The 25,677-nt window shown below is 32.5% G+C and overlaps 1 protein-coding gene across 2 annotated transcripts in view; it reads right to left on the reverse strand.

The window, feature by feature from the left end:
• CycY (cyclin Y) overlaps positions 1 to 25,677 on the reverse strand; it is a 116,248-nt gene that overhangs the window by 9,776 nt on the left and 80,795 nt on the right. For both annotated transcript variants that reach the window (XM_085810053.1, XM_085810052.1), the window contains exons 5-8: positions 25,058 to 25,246; positions 20,796 to 20,915; positions 6,259 to 6,425; positions 3,701 to 3,863 (exon numbers count right to left, since the gene is read on the reverse strand). In XM_085810053.1, coding sequence (XP_085666179.1) covers positions 3,701 to 3,863; positions 6,259 to 6,425; positions 20,796 to 20,915; positions 25,058 to 25,246 — 639 coding nt within the window. The remainder of the gene's footprint in view (positions 1 to 3,700; positions 3,864 to 6,258; positions 6,426 to 20,795; positions 20,916 to 25,057; positions 25,247 to 25,677) is intronic.

The following is a 25,677-nucleotide window of genomic DNA, read 5'->3' on the forward strand; positions in this document are numbered from 1 at the left end:
ATACGCTGATTCAAATCAGAAAGTTAAAGAATAACGCAATCTGCTATATTGACTGAAATTCCTTGGAATCAATAAAGTACAATTTTAGTCTAGCTTTATGGTGTTCGCTATACATTAGTGGCCATGTATCATGAGATTGGGAATGAAAGACAAGTTGTTCTGCTTAACTTTGTCTTACTTCTATTGCGCACTGAGAAAATAAAGCTCGATTGCATTAGTTTAGTTATTTATTATACTTACACCTATTTGTTGCACATGAAGGCTTATCTTAGTCTCGAATAAATAAATTCCCACATATACTTAAGGCTTATCCAGGGCCGGCACTAGGTATCTTAGCGCCTGATACAGTCTCTGTGGATCTTAAGTTATGCTACCAAGCAACTAAGTTCTAAATTTGGCCGCCCCTAAATTTTGGATGCCAGTGCTTTCCCTAAATTCGAAAAATATATTCATTTGTTAATTTTGTTGCTCGGTGCTTTCGAAATTCCAAAAATCTTGTCATCCATAAATTCTGCTGCCTGCCTGCTGCCACCACACGAGCTCTGGCGCCGGTTCTGGGTTTACATGAAAAACAAACCAGCTATTTTTAATTCAAATAGTACTAAATGTAATCGTTTGGCCATGTCAGTATCATTAACAAAATTATTTTTAGCATATGAAAAGAAATTTTTGTTAAATTTTTTCTTGTCAAAATTTCTTAGCGCATTTAACTAAAATCCATAATCATTGCCAAGCATAATGTAACCATAAAAGGTACCTTTTGTTATTAAATTACTAATATAAAAAATATTCTCTGGGCAACACTGCATGAGTCATTAACTTAAGTTGCCATGTGTTGATAAACATGCAGTGATCAAAGCAAAATATAATAAATAATGATTCACCAGGTTGGCATCAGGGCTATAAAATATTAGTTAGTGTAAAATCAATGATGTTTCTATCTAGAATATTTCGGTTTGAGATGTATGCCAAGCAGATGCGCAACTATGGAGCCAAATTATTGATCACACAAATTTATGCTAAATTATTGTTTTTTTCAATAATGAGACATTTATTTAATGCCAAAGAAAAATTAAGAAACAGAACTCTCCACATGTTTTATTTATGGGGGGAAAATTAAATGGGCATCCGTAAAAAGCATTTAAAAAAATGTTGTTGGCGGTTTCGAGGTTCGGATTTTAGATCATTCTGGATGTTGGACGTCTGGATCTCAAACTTTAGAGGATAGTAAATTAGCACTCATACCTGATGAGAATATCATTAGCAAAGCTGAAATACAGTTGTTTGTTAACCGTTGACAACATATGGATGCACTGAAATTGATATGAAAGCATGCGAGATACAGGCTACAGAATCAATACCGCTCTAATTTTTCAGGACATTAAAAATGTAAGAAGCAGTTAATGCAGCTGTACGTTGACCTTTATTGCATTATGCATTTTTACCACCAGTTCTACAGGAATATATGGCCACCCCCATTCAAAGTCTATCCCAGAACATAATATGGGCTTCATTCTAGACTACTATTTTAAAGGAACACATACAATGCCTCTGCAGCATTTTGATTAATCAAGTAATTATTCTTGACCAGTTCATCACATTTCACCAAAATACTGAAGTTTTTACATAAAAAGACCTCCACCATCATTGTTATTAGGAGGAACAGATTACAATGAAGTATTGCAGCAATGGTTGTCATTAGTGTTAGGTGTTAAGCACCTGGGATTTCTGCAGTGCACATGCAGTCTCACTGCTGTAAGTGATACAAATTATAAGCTCTTGCATAGCTCTATGCTCCCCTCGACATCTGTAATTATCATCTCTCTCTGCCAGTGCTTTTGCAATCAATGTTTCATGAGCTACAGGGGCTACTTGAATATAGTTTGAAATTTGATTGCAGTAACTTGAACCTTGAGAGCTTGATCTTTGTTTTTCATTCAGATTATTATTTTTGTTATTTATTCACTTTGAAGTGGCGCCGTTGGCTTGGTGGTGGGTAGACCATCTGAAAATCTTGAGCCCAGGTTTGAATATTGGATAGCTGTTAATGAGTGTATAATGTCTTTGCAGCATGGGCACTTGCATAGCAATGGGGGCACTTAAAATGTTATTACGCTAGGTTTGTAATATGGAAAGTGGGCTAGGTGTGGTGTGTATTTAATTATAGCAAAGCACACTAGGGCTATCTGCAAAAGGGGAGGGATGCCTTCGTGGAGAACTTTCTAAGGGAAACTGGCTTGTATACACGTTACACATGGGGAAAACCACGAAAAACACCCATGCAGCCAGCCCGTCCACGGGATTCGAACCTCGGACCGAACTACCAGTGTTCAGCGACTTTACCGCTCGGCCGCTGGTGGGCCAAGTGAGCTAGGAGACCCTCAGAGTGATCTTCAAAATTGCAAAAGAGCTGCTCCTTGCTCCTGGTACAATTCTGTCACTTCCTGAAAACTTCTAGCTGATTTTTATTAAAATCAATATTTTGTCATGGCATTTTCAGCAGATTTTAAATTTCATAGTCTGTTACTTAATGCTGCCACTAGTGCCTATTTTACACATGAGAATTATAAGGTGAGGTATTCAATAGTAATAATAATAATAACAATAATAAAAAACTCAAATATTATTAATCAATATTCTTTCATGGCATTTTCAGCAGATTTTAAATTCCACAAGTCTGCGGCTTAATGCTAAAGCCACAGGTGCCTATGTTATACCTAAGAGTCACAAAATGAGGTATGCAATTAATAAAAAGGACTCAAATATTATTACTTCATAGGAAAAACAGTGCAAAGATGCACAAAAGAAATCTTTTAAAGAAGCACAGAAAGAAAAGCGATTCTAGCTAAAAGTGGAAAAAAAGTCTTTTACACACAATTTACACTTGGGGGGGGGAATCTATATATACAAAAAAAACTTATATGAAACATACTCAAGAGATATTTGAAATTTACATTTTCTTAAGAAGAATAAAAGTATAAAATCATGATCAACTTCATTAAATACTTAATTTAACTTCTTAATAATTAAAAACTGATTTCTATATTTGTAAAGAAACATATAGCAGAAGCATGATTATAAAAATGCTAATTTGAAAGAATTTTTTTTAAGCCATCTCCTTCGCAGATTATAAAATGTTTCATAACAGCCAGAAAAATGTAAAGGTTGGATGGGGGGAAAAAATTAACCTGTAGGGTAAAAGATATCATTTGGGGAAAGGATTTCAAAACAAATTTATTGCTATCGATAATAAGTTTTTATTAATATAATCAGTTCTGAAATTGAAAAACTACAGTAAAATATGAGTTTTGCAAATAAACAGCACTGAAAAATGTAAAATAGATAAACATAACATGACTTGCACACTTTGATTCTAACTGACTGATCCTAGACTGCCAAACCTACTGCAAAGAAAACTTATTTGAATGGGCTTACTTGAAAGAACTCGGGCATTCTTTGAACCTGCTCCTCATATAAAATATGTCTTAGACTGTTAACATAGTTATTTATTCTAAATCCAGCTATGTGCAAAGAAATTACAAAATGCTTAAAAATTATTTAATACCTAAAAATAAATAATTACTTATACACCATATATATTTACCACAATTTTTTTTTGTCCGAATGCAAGTATATAAAAAGGGATGGGTGCATGTGAAAATAAATCTGTATAACAAGTTTATATGAGAACAATACTCACTTCAAGCTTCTGGGCTCGCTCTTTGCTTAGAGGTTCAGTTGGAAAAGTTAAGTCATTTTGATCAGCTAAACTTCTTAAATCAAAGTAGTACTTTGCATAAACACTTGCAGGAACATTAATATTAAACTGTAACATCTCCAAAAATTGTCTCTCTAATTCATTCCTGAAGAGACAGGGCATAAGCATTTTATCAATATTTTTAAATAAAGAACATAATTACACAATGTAATATATACATACTAAGTTAAAATAACATGTTGAATAATGATTACTGGACATGGTAAGTCAAAAAGATTCAGCATAATATTCATAAATTTGCAGGATTAGTTTTGGAGGTTTAAATATACAACCTTCTGCTTCAGCTGCAGAAATGTACGTGATTAAAAGAGAAGCCTGTGCTCAGGCAATAATGACAGGAAGAAAGTCAAGCTATTGGGATATCTATTATCGAAAAATGAAAACAACTACGAAATAATTTCCTTAAAAGCTGAGGATAAAGATGAACTGAAATCATTAACTACAACTGAAAATTTTTTATGAATGTGAAATGCCTCTAGAAAATCTAATTCGACAATGGGATACTTTTTTAAAAAATCATTTTAGCAACAGAAAAATGGAAAATGCAATTTTCTGACCAACAGTGTTGGGCAACGGCACATTTATGTGTTTCTTTTTCCTAACATATGCCTCATATTTCATAGGGAGAATTTTACGTTTCTCTTAAATCTACCTGTGCAAATTAAACAACATTGGCAAGGAATCCTGTACATGCTCCAAGAGTTTATATTTGGAATGGTGACCTTAAGTACACAACTGCAAATTTTATTCACATAAGAAGAAAAAAAAAAATACCTAAAGTTTGAATTGCTGTAAAATATGTGCAGTTTTATAGCTAATCGTTGGAAAGAAAGACAAGAGAGTTCTTATGATCTATTAAAGAAAGAGGATGCTTTTTGATCTGCTGAGGACTGAATTTTTTAACAGTTTGATCAATAATGTTATATGAACTGCTTCTGTCTACAGCCACTGCTTTAAAGTAACTTAGTTCTTGATCAAAACTTGATCTGAAAGGGAAAACTTGCAGTGCACAGAAAACGAAACAAAATGAAGCTATCTTCCGTTTAGTCAAGTGACATGATTTGAAATGTGGTGGCAAGCAAACAGATAAAGGTTTACCGTAAACAGTAGTCATGAATTTGGATATGTGGCACGTGACCAGATGCCAAAAAAGGGAAAAGAATCTCAAGCTTAAAAGTGAACTAAATGGTAGTATCAATGGAATTCAGTATTAAATGATTTTTTATTTAGATCACCTTTATTACTATGAAACAGGGTAAACATATCAAAACCACATAGGGAAGTTTAAAATTTCAAAAAAATTTTGATTCATAATAATGCATACAGATATCAGTAAGGATAGTACCCATGGCTAATTGCTTAGTTTGCTTGTAATACTTATTTAGGAAAACAAAATGTGTTTGTTTCGATCAGAGTTGAATAAGGGAAATTAAATCATTTTCGATACAAGAGAGATGAAATTTTTGAAGTCTCAATTGTATTATTATGCTTATTCTTTTGCTTATTTATTATGCTATTCTAATACTTGTTATTTCAAGTGTTATTTTAATTCAAATATAAATGGCATTTTAGCAATTGTTGCATAATTAGCCCATGAGAACCACAAAGATGCATTTGGATGGAAAAATTTTCAGCATCATTTATTTTAATTTTGTATCAAAAACATAGCACATACAATAAATTTTTGGTTGATAGCACAATACAAGGTATGCCACAGACCAGTTATCCTAATGTTTAAATATCATCTAAATGTTGTACGAGTACCAAGCAGAACTAACTGGAAATTTTACAAAGATTTAACAGCAGTATAAGCAATATAAAATGTCAATGTCTTCATAATTGTGTTATAATGTAGATGATGTGTTTCCATTTGAATGCAATTTTGCTGAAATTATTTTGCTTCCAATTCTGCAGTTAGTATTAAAGTATATCCAAATCCTAAAATCTAACAGTTGAATTCCATAGCTTCTATATCATTTTTGTAATTATACAAATTCCATATTAGAATACATATGGAAATGATTTCCAGTTAAAACAGTATTCCTAAAGGTATAAACTTCAGGACACTATACTTAAAAATGAACATGAAATGAAATAATTAGGATAATCAAAGAATTACATTAATCTTCTACTAGCAGCTGAAAAAAGTGGCAAGAACAGCTGATTTCACAAACAATTAAGTGCTGTTCTTTTGTTCAGAATACTAAACTATTATTAGACGAAAGAAAAGTTATTTTTCAGGAAAGAGAATCAAGAAAACAAAAAATCATTTCAAAACATATTTGACATAACTAAAGCTATCTCTGTACTATTTGTTAATACAAAATAATACAAACTTAAAATATGCAAACATATTTAGCATAAAAATGACATTCGATTAAGCCAATGAAGGTATGAATTTCAGGACACTACACTTGAAAATGATACACCAAATGAAGTAATTAGGATAAGCAAAGTTAAAATGAAACTTAAATACTCACATATCTTCTACAGAAATATCTTTTAGAATCTGGCAGTAATCTACATTCCATACAGCTTGATCATCCCACACTTTAGAAGCTAAAAGAATGGCACCTAGAACAATTCTTTTCCAAGTACAAGGTACTATATCAATTTCAGCATATGTTAGAAGCCTTTCTAAATAAACCTGAAATAAAATATTACATAAAAATGTACTATACTGTTGCCATAGCATAATTTTATTCCTTAGATGTAAAATATGTAGAAATTTATAGCCTGAATAGTTACTCAGAATCTATATTTTTTCTTGTGCCCATGCATTTGATTCATTTGACAATAAACCGTTTATTTAAATCAAGTAGCATAACAAATAAAACTTTCATTCCAGTATCATATAAAGAGGAAGAACTTTAAATTAACAAATATACATACTTATACTAAGTAATTAAGTATTTTCTTTATCTCTGGCTAATTTTATGTGAAAATAACGAAAATCAATTTATATCACTTACAGTGTGCAATTGTGAAATCGACATTTGCAATTAAGTTTTTTTCAACTTCATTCAGTTTTTATAGAAATAGACTTCAAAGATATAATAAATGTTAATTGCAATAAGTGATGATACGTAAACCTCCTTCCCAAAACAAAATGCAACCAGTAAAAAACAACTACAGCAGTAAAACCTGGAACAGTCTGTCCACCCCGGAAAGAGACATTAACTCCACTTCTTTGTTTAAAAATGGAGTTCTTTTCTCTGTGGGAAAAGAGAGAACACATCCAGGCTTGCAAATAAAGGAACCCATATTTCACTGTTATATAGCATGCACCATCAATCCTGGTTCACCTAAAATAAGATGCTGGGATCATCTGACACCATGATGTAATTATCTGGGGTTACAGGTACTGGTTCAGTATTACACTCTGACAGCCACAGGGCTCTGAGGGCATAAAATAACAGATTTAGTTCCTACACAAAAGGGCAGCCTATGCTGTTTTGGTAAGTAGTGGCCCAAGTTATCTGAATGAGTGGCACGATGGCCAGATGACTGGTTTTTCAATTACTTGCTTCACATTTTGTAGTTTTCATGCTTCCATCAGTAATAATTTTGGGTGACTGGTTCAGTGCTGGGTTATTTGAGAGAGTTCTAGTTTAACCCTTTGCAATTGTGTGTCTACTCACAGCCACCAAAGCATATTACTGTTCCAATCATGTCTATTCTTATCCTCCAGAGCTTTTTTACGCTTCCAATCATATGTCTGCTGTATATGCACAAAATCTACAGACCTTTTCTTCTACAGTTTGCTCTGATTGGATGAAACATCTTCTTTGTGGTCATACTTGGAATGGTGAGTTATCACCTTGTACACTTTGTAATGAATGCCAAACTATTTTGCAGGCTTTCAATACAGCTAGCAGAAACAGCATTTGTTTCATTAGATAAATTTTTATTTTATGAATGAAAGGTTAAGGGAATTATGTGGAATACATTTTGAATAAACTTCTGATCTTATTTAATAGTTCATTTGTATTTCATTAAAGAATGAGCTGAAAAAAAAAAAAAAAAATACCGTAACTGTTTTGCAAGAAAAGTGTTTACAGAGTAGTACTTTATGTAATATTTCATCACTTCTGTTAGAAAGTGTCTGTTGTGTAAATTTCCTTAGCACATTAATTTATACAAATAAAGGAATATTTAAAAAAAATTAAAATAAAATTCAAAGTTTCCACAAGAGTATTTTGCATAACTTTCAGTGCAATTGTGTGTATTCTGAAATGTAGATAGAGATACATTATTAATAAATGCTTTCATTTTTGGGAAAGATCTTAAAATAAACTCATAGCCCAAATAGAATTTATAAGTATATAGGAAAAGTCAGATGTACATATGTACAGAAGTTTCAAGTAATACAGTATTTCAGAAATCAAACAACAAAAATCAGCGTTATATTTACAAAGTTTTCACAGGACTAGTTTCGATGGTTTTACCGAACCACCATCTTCAGCTGCAAAACCGCAAATGAACAAGATAGGAAATAATGATTAGATAAGATAAGAAAGCCTGGACAAGAATAAGCAAGTGGCGCCATCTGTTGGTAAAACCAGAACTAAAACATAATTTCTTTAAAGGCCGAAGGCAAATTTGGATTGGATTTAGGATCGTTAACTAGAACAGAAAGATTTTTATGAATGTGAAATGCCTCTAGAAAATCCAGTTCTCATTCTAACCCGGATTCATTCTAACCCGGATATTATTATTTCAAAGGCCGACAAAGGTGGCCAGATAGTCGTCATGGATAGGAACACTTACATCGATGGTGTCACTAAACTCTTAAACGAAGGACCATATAATCCGATCCCTAAAGATCCTTCACCTTCGGATTTGTCAAAAATAAAAACTGCGATCAAATCTTCGCAAATCATTTCAGCCAACTTAAAACATTCACTTATCCCATCTGTTGCGAATTGTGCCAGATTATATGCTCTTCCCAAAATTCATAAAAGTGGTATTCCTTTCCGCCCTATTGTATCAAATTTAGGTACTGCCTCGTATCCATTAGCTAAATATTTAGTTTCTAGATTTTCAACTCTATTAGACAATAACATTTACACCATAAAAAATTCAATAGAGTTTGTAAAAAAAGTTAAAAACATTTCTCCTAGTAATTTACTCATGGTTTCTTTTGATGTAAAATCATTATTCACCAATGTCCCAGTGGAGGGTGCATTAAGATGTCTAGAAACCAGACTTCGCGAATTTCATTTCTCTTGCATCGAAATTGATGAGCTAATTTCTCTCACTCAACTCTGTTTGAAACAAACACATTTTGTTTTCCAAAATAAATATTACAAGCAAACTGAGGGATTAGCCATGGGAAGTCCCCTCAGTCCCATCCTGGCTGATATCTACATGCATTATTATGAATCAAAATTGTTTGAAACTTTAAACTTCCCGGCATGGTTCCGCTACGTAGACGATACTTTTACTCTGTTTGAAGGTAATAAAGATGATTTAAATAAAGTTCTTTCAACAATGAATTCTATTGATCCTGCTATTCAGTTCACTTTTGAACTTGAGACTTGAAATTCTCTTCCGTTTCTCGACATTCTGGTCACACGTAACACATCCAACTTCAGTACTACGGTTTACCGTAAACCTTCATCGGTTTGCCTTCCACCACACTTTAAATCATGTCATCCGACTAAACAAAAGTTAGCTTCATTTTATTCCTATGTTTTCCGTGCTCTTCAAGTTTGCTCCTCCGAACTAGCCCTTGATGAAGAACTAAAGTATTTAAAAGCAATAGCTATTGACAGGGGCTTTCCACCCAAGATTATTAATCAAGCAGTTAAAAAATTTAAAACTTAAATTTTCAGCGGGTGCGGCGTTTAGGTGCACTAAAAATAAAATATTTCCTATGATGGTCATTGTACATAGTTTGGATGGCCTTGTCATTGTGCATAGACTGGTGCTGTTCCCACACAAAAGACCACTCAGTTGCTTTTTGAGAACGTTATTTTGTTTACATTCTTTCCCTTGAACGGACCTATATGCCTTATTCACCCTAAATGAGATCTCAAAACAATAACATTCTTCCCCCTTTCAAATCAATATTCTCCTCAGTTTGAATAGTCTCTCTCCTCTGACATTCGATGAATCTTCCAGGACCCATCCTCTCCCCACCCCTGCCTTTTCTGCAATTTTTTTCAAAGACGGACACGACTCCACCTGCCTCGCAATAACGAACTCTGACATTTTTCCCTTCAGCATGAATGGATTTTTCTTGGCATTCAACCAAATACAGATCCCATCAGTTTGGGTACAAGTACTTGTTGGATAGTTTTTAATTAGGGAGCGGAAAATTTTTGAAAATGTCTCTAAACGACACAGAAGCTATACATTTCTTACCTTTAATTTATTTTTGATTTATGGTTTCATTTCATGCATTTTTCTTAACTGGTATGTCATATATCAGGACTTAGGTTGAGTTTTTGCATCTATACGGCCCACGACGATGTCACTCGCAATTTAATCTATTGCGGCGTTTCTGTGTAATTTTAATTTTTTTCCTGCCATTTTTCTCGAGTGCGGCGTTTACGCTGATGTGGCCTTTCTTCTAGAAATTACGGTATCTAAATTATTGCTTTTATTAAATGATTAATTACTAAGAGAAGTATAATAATCTGGAATAAAAATAATGAAAGCCAGCAACATACACTTTTGAAAATATGTCATCTTCAAAGTTTCCATGCAAAACTAGAAAATGTAATTACTTTGTAACAGGGGATTCTAAAGGAAAATGTCATTAAGAATTCTAAGTATATGTGCAAGTATTACTTTTTTCACACTTACTACAGATATATACTAAGGTTCAGCTTCCAAACATTCTTGTGCATAAAGTAATATTTAATATCTACATATTATTGCCTTGTACTTGGAAAAAGGATGTGCTTAGGCAAATGAACCTCCATTTTCTAGCAAAACAATTTTTCACATTTTAATATTAAAGATTGGGTGAAGGTTTTCTTGCCATTGTTATAAAAAGGCTCTGCTCTTGGAAAAAGATGCCCTAACTTTATTTCAATAATATTTCAGGGTTCGTATACATTTCTGCACACAGAAATTAAGTACTTTTAAGGACCATTAATGAAAACAATTAAGGACCTATGAGCAAATGCGAATTGAATAAATTCAATTAAAAATAGCATCTATGCCTGAACTTCATTTCTGTAATACCATCCTAAAAATAAAATAGATCCATAAGTAGGATGCACTATTATTAAACATGACTTAATTAACATAATAATTATTAAGTTTGAAAATAAAATAAACTTTACGAAATTTATCAAGTAGCATTATATAATTTACACTTATATGAGCTGAACATATTTGAAAGGAGCCATTTTATTTACATTATACTAGCAGTTAGGTTTATGTTGATTTTATTTTATATCTCATTTTGTCACATACTTGCTCAGTCTAGAGCTTTAGTAAATAGTAAGCAGATTTTATGTCAAGCGGCATAGGTTAAAATGAGAAGTAAAATCATAATTCACACAATTCACAACAAAAGACTGGCTGTTCTCACCGCAGCTGCTTGCCTAGAGAGAGAACTGTTGATCAGAACAAACCTGAAAGGCCTGATAAAATTAGCAGCTTGCATGGTTGGCAAGTTCTGAAAGTTAGCTGGGCTCTGTCTGACACAGTTAGTGTCATAGCTTCGTGTAGAGTTCCAGGGGTTGTGACTCAGTTAATATACTTTAAGGTTAGCCACTAAAGCACCAAAGCTGATTAAGTTGTTTTGCATTAATTTAAGTCTCACTAGATGAGAAAAATAAGTTTTACATGAATTTTTACATTTGTGTGTTTTATCTTGTGACCACGGTAAGACCACGGTTCTGAAAGAGATAATTGTTTTTATTTGAATTTCACATTTATGTAAAAAATAAGATAAAAGAACTGGAAATGTGAAGAAAAAATCTAAGTGAAAATAGATTGCCAACTTTTTTTTTATTACATAACTTGAATTGGTAAGAAATTATTCTAACTGTTATATAAGGTAAATGTGTTAATTTATTACACACACTTTCAGATATATTCAGATTCTGAGCATTATGAATTAAGTTAAAATTTTTTGAGGTAGTTGTAAAAATAAAACAAGATTAATTAAGAAACTGATCATCAAAATTTAGAGGTTCTGGAATAAATATAATTTTTTTTAATAGTGGTAATAAATAAAGGTTACACTGTGACAAACATGCCTTCCCAAACTGCAAATTCATTTGAAAACACAAAATTGCCTAAATAAAGTATTGAACAAACATTCAATTTCTTTACTTAAATAAGAAACAAAAGGTATTTTTTTTTAATACTTTACTTTTGCACAAACTTCCTTATTCTTTAAAGTAGTGACATTACCATAACATACTGCAAATTATATTACCTAATAATTATATAATGCAAAATGTTTCACAGTGGATTCAACCATGGAAACAACAAAAACTTAAATTTAGACATTTTAACACCTCATCAAAATACTGTAATTGTAGGGGATTTTAATGGTGTTTCCCCTAACTGGGGATACACCTATCAAAACCAAATAGGGCAAATTGTTGAGGACTTTATAGATAGTAACACAATGTTAGTTATATATGATAAAGATAACACCTTCTTCCACTTTTCAGGCAGTTCTACTAGCTCTGATTTAACCATAGTTTTAGCAAGCCTGTTTGACTATTACAAGAAAATGCTAATTGGGACCCAGGAAGTGGTCACTGAATGGTAAAAACAACAATTACTACCAACCAAAAACATGTAAGAAATAATGCAAGAATTATGTGGAACTTCAAAAAGGCCAGATGGAAGGCATTCACAGATGATATAGAGCATCAAGTAAACAGCCTTCCAAATGATGCTTCACCAAGAAGAATGAGCTTTTACCTCAGCCCTTCCCCCCAAAAGTGTGCGAAAAAGAAGCCGAACTATCAACCATTTTGGAACAATGATCTAGATGAGCAAAGAGAAATTAGACAGCAAGCAAGAAAGGAAGCTGAAAGAGTGGCAGGAAAAACTAATAAAAATGCAAACAAGATGTAATCAAATGATGAAAGGAATGTGCCGCAATGAAAGGAAAGTTCTAGAAGCCAATCCTGGAATAGGTTTAATGAATTAGATTACAAAACTGATAGAAATAACGCTTACAAAATAATGAATACATTGAATAACAAAATAACACAAAGAACTAATCACCACACCAAAAAGGAAACAAAGATGTCAGCGATCCAAGACAGATTGCTAAAATATTCAATAACTACTATATTGAATGGCACTCACTTGGTAAAGAGCAAAAGAGGCAGGAAAAGAAATGCCAAAAACACGAATGAAGGAAGAACTAAATCAAGGATAGTGAACTTAGACAAACTGTTTACACAGGATTTCTCAATGCAGGAATTGAATAAGGCTATCAAAGACATTCAAAATGATAAACAACTAGGAGCAGATAATACATTCCCAGAATTCATAACACATTTGGAACAATCTTCAATGAATTTCCTTTTAATGAATCACAATAAGTTCTGGAATGCAAAACTAAATCTTCCAGTGAACTGGCTGAAGGTCATTCCAATTCTAAAGCCAGGAAAACCACATAAAGATATAGAATCATACCGACCAATCTCACTGACATCCATTTAGTCAAGACATTTGAAAGAATGATAACTGCCAGACTAAGGTTTTACCAAATGAGATTGTAGCAGAACAGATTGGTTTTAGATAAGACATGTCAACTACTAATTCAATTTTGAAGTTGGTTCATAAAATAAAAACTGGTTTCAATTCAGGGAGAAGCTCTTTGGCTGTATTTCTTGATTTCCAGAGAGTCTACGACACAATATGTATAAGAAGACTTCTAAACATGTTTATGGAATTGGCTGAAAATGTAAAACTGCTACAAAGAGTTTTTATCCCCAAGATGGGCGAAGACCAGATGGAACGAACAGGAATCGAATTACAAAGTAAATTAGGTTTACCTCAAGGGGCAGTTAGTAGCTGCATCCTCTTTAACATTTATATAAATGATTTGTAATCAAGTTAAAAAGCATTAAAGGTATTAATATTTGTATGTTTGCAGATGATGTTGTTATTTGGGCAGAAGCAGAAAATTCCAGAAAATACAAAAACCAAAGGAAAAAACTCGGAGTTGTAATGAATAATGCACTTGAAGTCCTGCAGACAGAGAGAAAGAGAACAATATGATTATAAATGAAAACAAAGCAGTTCACCAGTTCTTCTCTCTGAGACACATGAATAGACATTGAATTAAAAATAGACAATGTTACTCTTCAAAAAAACTCTTAATACCACATATCTACATGTAGTGCTAGACAATAAATTAAACTTTACTAATCATGTGAATACTGTTATAGAAAAAGTACAGAAAAGCTCATCAATTTTGAAAAGACTAGACAGTATCAAATGGGAAAGCTCGCAGACTACCCTAAATAAAACTTACAACACTTACATTAAACCTATTTTCAAATATTGAAGTGAGGTGTTAATCTCTACCACACAAGGGACCACACGAGGGAAGATTGACTCTTTGGAAAGAGCCAAAAGCAAAGCTTTGCGGATCATCACAGGAGCGATGAAAACTACCCGAATTACAGCTATGTAAAGCTATACTTCCAACCAACCAATTGCTACAGAAATCAAGAAACAAGCAGTTGGCACATTCATTAAAATGAAAGCATCCCATAGAGTGCAATGGATGAACAAATGCAAACTAAGTACCATGAAGACCCAAATGTCTGCCCTAGAGGCTTGTGAGAAATTATTACAAGAAAGAGATGAAAACAAACCAATGAACTGTAACAAGGTCATGGTTAATCCCCTTAAATATATTGATATCAAATACCAACTAGACATTAATAACTTGGGAAAGAAAAACAATCCAGATACAATATTAAAAGCAAACACATTATATATATGTAACATAAACAATACCCTGAACCTAAATGGACTACAGTATACACTCATGGCTCTAAAATATAAGACAACACTGGGGTTCGTGTATACAGTAAACTCTTTTCCCAATGTACTCCTGTGGGACACTTCATGCCGAATTTTGATGCAGAGATCCTTACAATCTCACTAGCTCTGGAAAATCTCAAGATAGAGATCAATTGTTTTTCTAAAGCAGTTATTCTAGTCGATTCCAAAGCAGTCATCCTGGCTGCAGTTATAAATCATGACACAGATACCCAGATTATTTTAGAAATAAGACAAACCCTGGATGCCAAAAACACGAATGAAGGAAGAACTAAATCAAGGATAGTGAACTTAGACAAACTGTTTACACAGGATTTCTCAATGCAGGAATTGAATAAGGCTATCAAAGACATTCAAAATGATAAACAACTAGGAGCAGATAATACATTCCCAGAATTCATAACACATTTGGAACAATCTTCAATGAATTTCCTTTTAATGAATCACAATAAGTTCTGGAATGCAAAACTAAATCTTCCAGTGAACTGGCTGAAGGTCATTCCAATTCTAAAGCCAGGAAAACCACATAAAGATATAGAATCATACCGACCAATCTCACTGACATCCATTTAGTCAAGACATTTGAAAGAATGATAACTGCCAGACTAAGGTTTTACCAAATGAGATTGTAGCAGAACAGATTGGTTTTAGATAAGACATGTCAACTACTAATTCAATTTTGAAGTTGGTTCATAAAATAAAAACTGGTTTCAATTCAGGGAGAAGCTCTTTGGCTGTATTTCTTGATTTCCAGAGAGTCTACGACACAATATGTATAAGAAGACTTCTAAACATGTTTATGGAATTGGCTGAAAATGTAAAACTGCTACAAAGAGTTTTTATCCCCAAGATGGGCGAAGACCAGATGGAACGAACAGGAATCGAATTACAAAGTAAATTAGGTTTACCTCAAGGGGCAGTTAGTAGCTGCATCCTCTTTAACATTTATATAAATGATTTGTAATCAAGTTAAAAAGCATTAAAGGTATTAATATTTGTATGTTTGCAGATGATGTTGTTATTTGGGCAGAAGCAGAAAATTCCAGAAAATACAAAAACCAAAGGAAAAAACTCGGAGTTGTAATGAATAATGCACTTGAAGTCCTGCAGACAGAGAGAAAGAGAACAATATGATTATAAATGAAAACAAAGCAGTTCACCAGTTCTTCTCTCTGAGACACATGAATAGACATTGAATTAAAAATAGACAATGTTACTCTTCAAAAAAACTCTTAATACCACATATCTACATGTAGTGCTAGACAATAAATTAAACTTTACTAATCATGTGAATACTGTTATAGAAAAAGTACAGAAAAGCTCATCAATTTTGAAAAGACTAGACAGTATCAAATGGGAAAGCTCGCAGACTACCCTAAATAAAACTTACAACACTTACATTAAACCTATTTTCAAATATTGAAGTGAGGTGTTAATCTCTACCACACAAGGGACCACACGAGGGAAGATTGACTCTTTGGAAAGAGCCAAAAGCAAAGCTTTGCGGATCATCACAGGAGCGATGAAAACTACCCGAATTACAGCTATGTAAAGCTATACTTCCAACCAACCAATTGCTACAGAAATCAAGAAACAAGCAGTTGGCACATTCATTAAAATGAAAGCATCCCATAGAGTGCAATGGATGAACAAATGCAAACTAAGTACCATGAAGACCCAAATGTCTGCCCTAGAGGCTTGTGAGAAATTATTACAAGAAAGAGATGAAAACAAACCAATGAACTGTAACAAGGTCATGGTTAATCCCCTTAAATATATTGATATCAAATACCAACTAGACATTAATAACTTGGGAAAGAAAAACAATCCAGATACAATATTAAAAGCAAACACATTATATATATGTAACATAAACAATACCCTGAACCTAAATGGACTACAGTATACACTCATGGCTCTAAAATATAAGACAACACTGGGGTTCGTGTATACAGTAAACTCTTTTCCCAATGTACTCCTGTGGGACACTTCATGCCGAATTTTGATGCAGAGATCCTTACAATCTCACTAGCTCTGGAAAATCTCAAGATAGAGATCAATTGTTTTTCTAAAGCAGTTATTCTAGTCGATTCCAAAGCAGTCATCCTGGCTGCAGTTATAAATCATGACACAGATACCCAGATTATTTTAGAAATAAGACAAACCCTGGATGCCAAAAACACGAATGAAGGAAGAACTAAATCAAGGATAGTGAACTTAGACAAACTGTTTACACAGGATTTCTCAATGCAGGAATTGAATAAGGCTATCAAAGACATTCAAAATGATAAACAACTAGGAGCAGATAATACATTCCCAGAATTCATAACACATTTGGAACAATCTTCAATGAATTTCCTTTTAATGAATCACAATAAGTTCTGGAATGCAAAACTAAATCTTCCAGTGAACTGGCTGAAGGTCATTCCAATTCTAAAGCCAGGAAAACCACATAAAGATATAGAATCATACCGACCAATCTCACTGACATCCATTTAGTCAAGACATTTGAAAGAATGATAACTGCCAGACTAAGGTTTTACCAAATGAGATTGTAGCAGAACAGATTGGTTTTAGATAAGACATGTCAACTACTAATTCAATTTTGAAGTTGGTTCATAAAATAAAAACTGGTTTCAATTCAGGGAGAAGCTCTTTGGCTGTATTTCTTGATTTCCAGAGAGTCTACGACACAATATGTATAAGAAGACTTCTAAACATGTTTATGGAATTGGCTGAAAATGTAAAACTGCTACAAAGAGTTTTTATCCCCAAGATGGGCGAAGACCAGATGGAACGAACAGGAATCGAATTACAAAGTAAATTAGGTTTACCTCAAGGGGCAGTTAGTAGCTGCATCCTCTTTAACATTTATATAAATGATTTGTAATCAAGTTAAAAAGCATTAAAGGTATTAATATTTGTATGTTTGCAGATGATGTTGTTATTTGGGCAGAAGCAGAAAATTCCAGAAAATACAAAAACCAAAGGAAAAAACTCGGAGTTGTAATGAATAATGCACTTGAAGTCCTGCAGACAGAGAGAAAGAGAACAATATGATTATAAATGAAAACAAAGCAGTTCACCAGTTCTTCTCTCTGAGACACATGAATAGACATTGAATTAAAAATAGACAATGTTACTCTTCAAAAAAACTCTTAATACCACATATCTACATGTAGTGCTAGACAATAAATTAAACTTTACTAATCATGTGAATACTGTTATAGAAAAAGTACAGAAAAGCTCATCAATTTTGAAAAGACTAGACAGTATCAAATGGGAAAGCTCGCAGACTACCCTAAATAAAACTTACAACACTTACATTAAACCTATTTTCAAATATTGAAGTGAGGTGTTAATCTCTACCACACAAGGGACCACACGAGGGAAGATTGACTCTTTGGAAAGAGCCAAAAGCAAAGCTTTGCGGATCATCACAGGAGCGATGAAAACTACCCGAATTACAGCTATGTAAAGCTATACTTCCAACCAACCAATTGCTACAGAAATCAAGAAACAAGCAGTTGGCACATTCATTAAAATGAAAGCATCCCATAGAGTGCAATGGATGAACAAATGCAAACTAAGTACCATGAAGACCCAAATGTCTGCCCTAGAGGCTTGTGAGAAATTATTACAAGAAAGAGATGAAAACAAACCAATGAACTGTAACAAGGTCATGGTTAATCCCCTTAAATATATTGATATCAAATACCAACTAGACATTAATAACTTGGGAAAGAAAAACAATCCAGATACAATATTAAAAGCAAACACATTATATATATGTAACATAAACAATACCCTGAACCTAAATGGACTACAGTATACACTCATGGCTCTAAAATATAAGACAACACTGGGGTTCGTGTATACAGTAAACTCTTTTCCCAATGTACTCCTGTGGGACACTTCATGCCGAATTTTGATGCAGAGATCCTTACAATCTCACTAGCTCTGGAAAATCTCAAGATAGAGATCAATTGTTTTTCTAAAGCAGTTATTCTAGTCGATTCCAAAGCAGTCATCCTGGCTGCAGTTATAAATCATGACACAGATACCCAGATTATTTTAGAAATAAGACAAACCCTGGACTTTCTTTATAAATACAACAATCATTTTTTAATGGATCCCTTCACATGTAGGTATTGACGGTAATGAAAAGGCAGACTCACTAGCCAAGAGAGGAACACTTGAGAAACAAGACAGCAAACCACTTTCTCCAGAGTCACTTAAAAAGCACAGTTTTGAGAAATAATTTGAGAAATAATCATCCGGAACTATGGGTGGCTGTCTTGGAAAGTCTTCACAATATACTTTGCATTATGGAAAACAAATAATCACGCATGTACACATGTAAGAATCCACAAAAAAAGCAAATTAAATTTCATTATTGTATGTTAAAAACATTTTATTGAGTGGTGTACTGAATTACAGTAAGGCAGGTAAATAATATACACTTTTTTACTCTCTCTCTCTCTCTCTGCATACATTTGTCTGAATATTTAATTAATAATTTTCTGCCAACAGAAATTTGCCCCTTAATCATGAAGCAATCATGTAACAGCATTTTTATAACCAATCTCCACTGGCAACTTGCTTTCACCCATACATTAATTCCTAAGCTTGTTGATTAGCAAATGTCATTTCTACACAGCTGTACTCATTAAAGTATGATTGGAAGTGACAATGTTTTATGATACTTCAGAATTTCACACTGAATATTAAACTGTTAAGATATTTTGCTCCTGCCACTCTGCTGGAAAGTCAGTTGCCAAAGCACTGGATTTGAATTTAAATTATGGCAAAGACATGGGTATTCATATATAAACATTGTCTTTACAGCAGAGAGGTACTTAAAATAGTGTTGAGCCAAAAGTTACCTCAACAGATCCGTGATAGGAAAAGGATAGGCTTTAGATTTGCCCCTCACAGGATTCTTTATCAAAACTGCACCAAACTTCTTGCTTGCAGGTGTAATTTGGTCACTCTTGGGTAACATTCTCAGCATTAAGATGGCTAAATCAACAATGGATTCAGCACTTCCTGATTAGTGCTTAACACAGTATTAATAAAGTATCTGGCCACTGGGGGGGGGGAAATTGAGCTGTTATATGATGGCTTTTTAAACTCTAACATTGAAATAAGTTTCCAGTTAACATGCATTTTGCTAGAGTGGTACAACACAGTTCTTAGAGCCATATCCAACATTAAAAACACTTTGGCAGAACAAATGTTTAGTATTTTTTCTATAACATGATATAAAACAGCCACCATCACAGATTGCTTTCAGCTTACCAAATAAAGGGGAAAGTGGATCTACATTACAAATACAGAGAGTACCAACTACAAACTCCCATTCAAGTTCCTACATTCAATGCTGATTAGGTGAAAAAGTATGATATAAAACTTCTTTCAGAAGGTAGGGAAAAATCGTGCATCTTTTTAATGATACAGAGCAGAAAAAATGTCTGAAATTGTTGTTCACCTGTGATAATATTCTAACCACTACTAGAAATTGCTTCGACAAGAAAGCGAGTCAACTTTCAAATAATCAAAATACATAACACATAACAGCTCCAGTGTTTGTGAGTGCCCACTGAAAAGTGATCTTTGCTTTGAATGTTTTGTTGCATTAATTTTCAATACTGCTTCCACATCAAATTACAAATTACTTGAGAGAACAACTTTCATATTTCCAACTTAACATTATGAAAGGGAACCTTAACACTATCCATATCATATTTTAAGAATTGGTTGCAGTTTAATTCTAATGTAACTGTTCCAACACAAGCTTTATTCTTGGCTCCTGTTACATAATTCTACCAGGTGATGGTAACAATTAATTCGCTTTCTGAATTCTCATCATGCATTCTATATGAAAACATAAGGAACAATTTGTCATCGAATGTGTTTCTAAAATTGAATTTTTTTAAATTAAAAAATCTATATTTAAAGTATTAAAATACAAATAAACAAAACTATTGTTTTCCCATTTCATACTTACAAGTGTAATTATGGCACATTCAGCGGTTAATTGGGCAGCATTAAATAATGTACGCACAAACCTATATATACTGCGATGGTCTGGATCTTTCTGATCATAATCTTCGAGAACTTTGTCTTTCTGCAAAAAATTAAATATACCTCATTATGATACCTTTACATGATAGAATCACATGAATAAAAAAATTAGCAGAATTATAGCAAGACAAATTTTAAACATTTAAAATGAGAAAAGTCAGTAAAATGTATCCATATCGCAAATTCATTTTCACTAAAGAATTCACACAATTTATTTCTGAAACTCCAGAATTACAAAATGTATAAAATCAATCAAATTAAGTAAACTTTCAGACTATGACAGTTTTGATCATCTGACACATTTTCAACAAAAACTTTTCATTTAAAAGTTTGGTTCAAGTCTTTTAGAAAGAATATTCAAATTGTTAAATCATCCAGCTAAAATTCTTTCCACAAAAAACTGCTCTAAAACATGAAGAACTAGCCCAGGAAAAACTGAATTCTCAAAATTACATAACTTAAATCCTTTTCACCCTGTGAAATATAAACCTAAAATGTTGAAATTAGACATAATAAAAAATTAAATTTCATTTGCTACAAAATTTTGAATTCCAGCTCTACTAGCCCATGCTTTTATAACAACTCCTTAGTTGCATAAAAATTACAATACAGAAATCAACATAAGAAAACTTACCATACATAGCTGTTTTCAGAAATATATCTTTATAGTTTTCAAATTCACAAATATTCTATGTGTGTGTGTGATATTTTAAATGGGTAGAAGACACTGGTACTTTTAACTTTCGATAGCCATCATGGCTGAGAGTGAAGGCATACAAACGGAACTAACAAAAATTGGATTTTGATGAATCGCCAATCTTTATTGTCACACATATCAAATTATTTTGGTAGACATTCATCCAATCATAGTTAAATACGATAATTTTTATGTACGCTGGTTTTAAAAGTATGGCATAGGTATCTTAGACAGTGAACCATAAACAGTGTGCAGATGTCAGCAGGGCAGAAGCTAAGAAAAGGAATGATGTATTTGCTTGCAAAGCAATATTTATACTAAGTAGGTTCATAAGTATAACTAAGCTGCCATTGGTTAACTTTAAGTTGTTATGAAAGTGGAAAGATCTTGAATTTGGAAGAACAGATGAACTTAGGGGGAAGAACACCAAATTTAGAATAGTCAATTTTGAAGATGCTAATTATTTGGATGCATAGCTACCATATTTTATTTATATTTTACATATACAGTCAAAAGTCGTTAATTCAGACACCCATAATGCGGACCTCAAAGCTACAAACTTTCTGCGCATGCGTCTCGTAGACGCATGCGCGTAAGACCTTTACGCCTGCAAATTTGCGTGTGCGAAAAATACGTTTACGAATGCGCGTTTAATGTATAACGGACGGTATAAGCTAAGCTAAAATTATCTAATTATCTATTTCAGTTAATGTTGCAGATTGCGTTGTTCCTTAATCTTCAAATTGGATCCGGCTTATTATTTTTTGCAGACTGTTAGAGCAATTTTATAAAAGTAAGCTTGAAATTTTGATTATGTCAAATAGAATTTCCGATATATATTTACTAATATGTAAAGGATCTACAAAGCGAAAGTATGTTTCGGAGTTCATTAAACGAAAAGTGGAATTGCTGCAAAAAATGGATAAAGGCATATCCTTTGTTTATCTAAACTGTGTTTATCTTTAACGCCACGGCACAAAATGAATTGGAAGTTGATCTGTCAGCACTATCCTTATCTTCAGGGCAGATGCTTTTATTTTATTTGGCTTATAATTCCTTACTAAATGTAGTATTTCATCTCGATGTACTCCGTCTTTGATATGATTTAAATCAAATGCTTCGTCATTATAATTCGCTTCCGATAGTGAAGAAAGCGACAGAGGTTATTGGAAACGAAAAAATTTTGATTGACAAATTAGTCGGTATTCTCGACACAGCAATTATAGGACTTGAACAGCGGAACTTTGTAACGCAAGAAATTATGTCTGTTATTATAGAATTAAAGAGAATGTATTATCACATAAAAAACGAAGCAACTTAAACAACTTACATTGAAAGAAATGTTTAATAAAGTAAACAAATAAATATTAAGCTTTTTTTTTGTAAATTTTGATACCCTTTAGATCATAATTGTTCTTTATTTCGTAAAATAAGGTTTCATATTTTTAATTTTATAATTTCTGCATGCCATTTTACCAGATTTAAACTGATGATCTATAATCCGGAAAAATTGATAATCCGGAATCGCCGAAGTCCCGACGAGTCCGGATTAACGACTTTTGACTGTATATTGTTAAAGACTTCATTTATTCCATTACATTCATTTATTAATTAATTAATATTTCAGACAATCTTGATGATGCATTTTTTAACTAGTTTGGATAGTAATCATTTTCCTTTTTTTTATAACCCTGAAGGATTAATCAAAAGTTTTAAACTCGATACATTTTCGCTAAAATGTATAGCTCAGATTTTCTTAAATAATGGCCATGAGTATAAAATCTAAGACAAACTGCTTAATAGACATTCAACTGTACAAGCATTCAAAAACGACTATTTTAGAGAAGAAAAGTTTCCTTATTTGAATATTCTTTCAAAACTATTTCATACGTTAGGTAATAAAATTAGCTTAATTCCGGACATTCATAACAGAAACAATACTAAGAGGTAAAAAAACTCTTCTTTTGGGAACATACATATTCCTGTAAGAATAATTTACTAGGATTCAGGTGATTCTAAGTTTATTCATTTATTGCTTTATGCCAAAATATTTTCAAAAAAATTTTATGATCAGTAACTATACTATCTTGCAATAATCACTGCTATATAAGGAAATTTTGTGAAAAAAGAAGCAATGTTATTGACATTCAGTGATTTTATTTTTCAAAATTAATAATCATTTAATAAAGTCATCTTCACTACAATTAGATAAAATTCTTTGCATCATCAACTAACAGTAGTTTCCTGAAAGACTCGAAGCTCACGAAACTTAAAAATAGATTTCTCCTGCTAACTTTTAAGTGCACTAAACGTTCTCAATATCTAACTATAGCTAGTTTTGAAAGACAAAATTCAAATGCCCCTAAAGGAATAAACAAAAAAATAAGCAAACTACACAGAGTGGGATATAAATGAACAAATCTGACAACAGACTGATTTTAAAATAAAAAGAAAAAAAAAAATTTAAGTCAAAATAATAATAGTCAGTAAGAGAGTTAACTACTGCGACCACTTTTTCTATTAGTTTAAGGGCAAAATAAAGTCTCTAATAATTTGAGACAAGATATGATCACACTCATGTTTATACTGACTTCTTTCTTAGTCAGACATCTTGAGAAAAGGGTACACAAGAGGTATCAGCTTCACAAAGTTTTTGTAATCACACCTTGCTTTCACAAAAGATAAAATTTTCAATTTATAAAAGAAATCTGAAGATGCTTTTTGTTTTTATGAAAAAAGCAAAAGTGTCATTCAGATTTATTTTATGCAAATAACTAAAGATATATATGATTTTAATAGCAAACAATGATGGAAGTCAAAATATTCCACAATGTTTCAGTTATCTATACAAATTGCAACACATTAGGTCAATTGCAGTTTACAGCCCCTAATTTAAAATTTAGGGTCAGTAAACAATCAAGAATATTGTCTTATTTCATGCCAGATCAGAAGATAAAACTTGAGTTTCCACATTAAGACAGATGCTAAACTTGCAGATGTAGACACAGCAACTACAGATATCATGATGTAATATATATAAATAATAATGATTTATTGTCTGTGCAATATTCCAATGTATGTATCCCCCCACTACCTAATTCAGTGATAGCTTAATGATCATTAATACTACTACACCTCTAAGCATTCCACAGTGCCACTTCACAACATGCATTACCTCTATTTACTTGGGCTGTGTACTTATTTCAATGTACTTTTAAGTTCTTTTAGATTTCCTGAGCTACTTGGCATGATTTAGTAAGTCATTCCCATGAAATGCAGGAAGAATTTTTCCACCCATCATTAATGCTTCTTCACTTGAATGCCATTTCAGCTTACTGAAGGTTTGATAATAATATCTCCTTTCATTAAGTGAAGAAAATGTGTACAAATGCTGAGCCTAAGTATACGTATGAAAATAGTCAATTTACAATGGTACAGATAAATGTAACATCACAATCACACAATTTTATTCAGCTAAAAGTACTTACGGATAATGGGTGAAGCTTCTCATCAAATATATCTAAAGTTCGATTGGAAGTCCGGTTCCGAATATGATAATATATTGCTAATGTAACACATTTAATAGTGTTTTTCAAGTTAGGTTGACTCACTGTACTATCATCTAAATATATAGTGGAACATGAGCTAGATTTCTTTAGAGGTCTCCCTTCAAGAAGCTAGAAGGAGAAAAATTGCATCTTGTCTTCATTACACATACGTATAAATCTATAATTGTTGTCATCACACATAACAAATTTGATTTTAAAGGAATTTAAGTTTGTTTTGAAATAAGAATAATACAAACATATTGATAATAAATAACACAACATACTCTATTTGAAGAATGCAGATCTGAATGATAAATTATCAACTTTCATAGCAGATAAATAAAAGTTTCTATTTATAAATATGATGAGAGTTCAAAGTTGTTCAACCTTTGTCCGAGAAAATGCATTAAAAATAAGGAGCAAAATGAGAATATAAATATGTGCAAGATAAAAAAGAAAGCTAAAATATTGACTTTAATTAGCAACAGCTCTTGATTTAATTTGGTTATTTTCCCTTTCCATCCCCAAAATAACATGTGCTTATAGTAAATCACTCTTAA

Source organism: Stegodyphus dumicola, chromosome X2 (genome assembly GCF_044657685.1).
Source record: "Stegodyphus dumicola isolate Sdum_Otavi_A_Nest chromosome X2, ASM4465768v1".
Taxonomy (NCBI): domain Eukaryota; kingdom Metazoa; phylum Arthropoda; class Arachnida; order Araneae; family Eresidae; genus Stegodyphus; species Stegodyphus dumicola.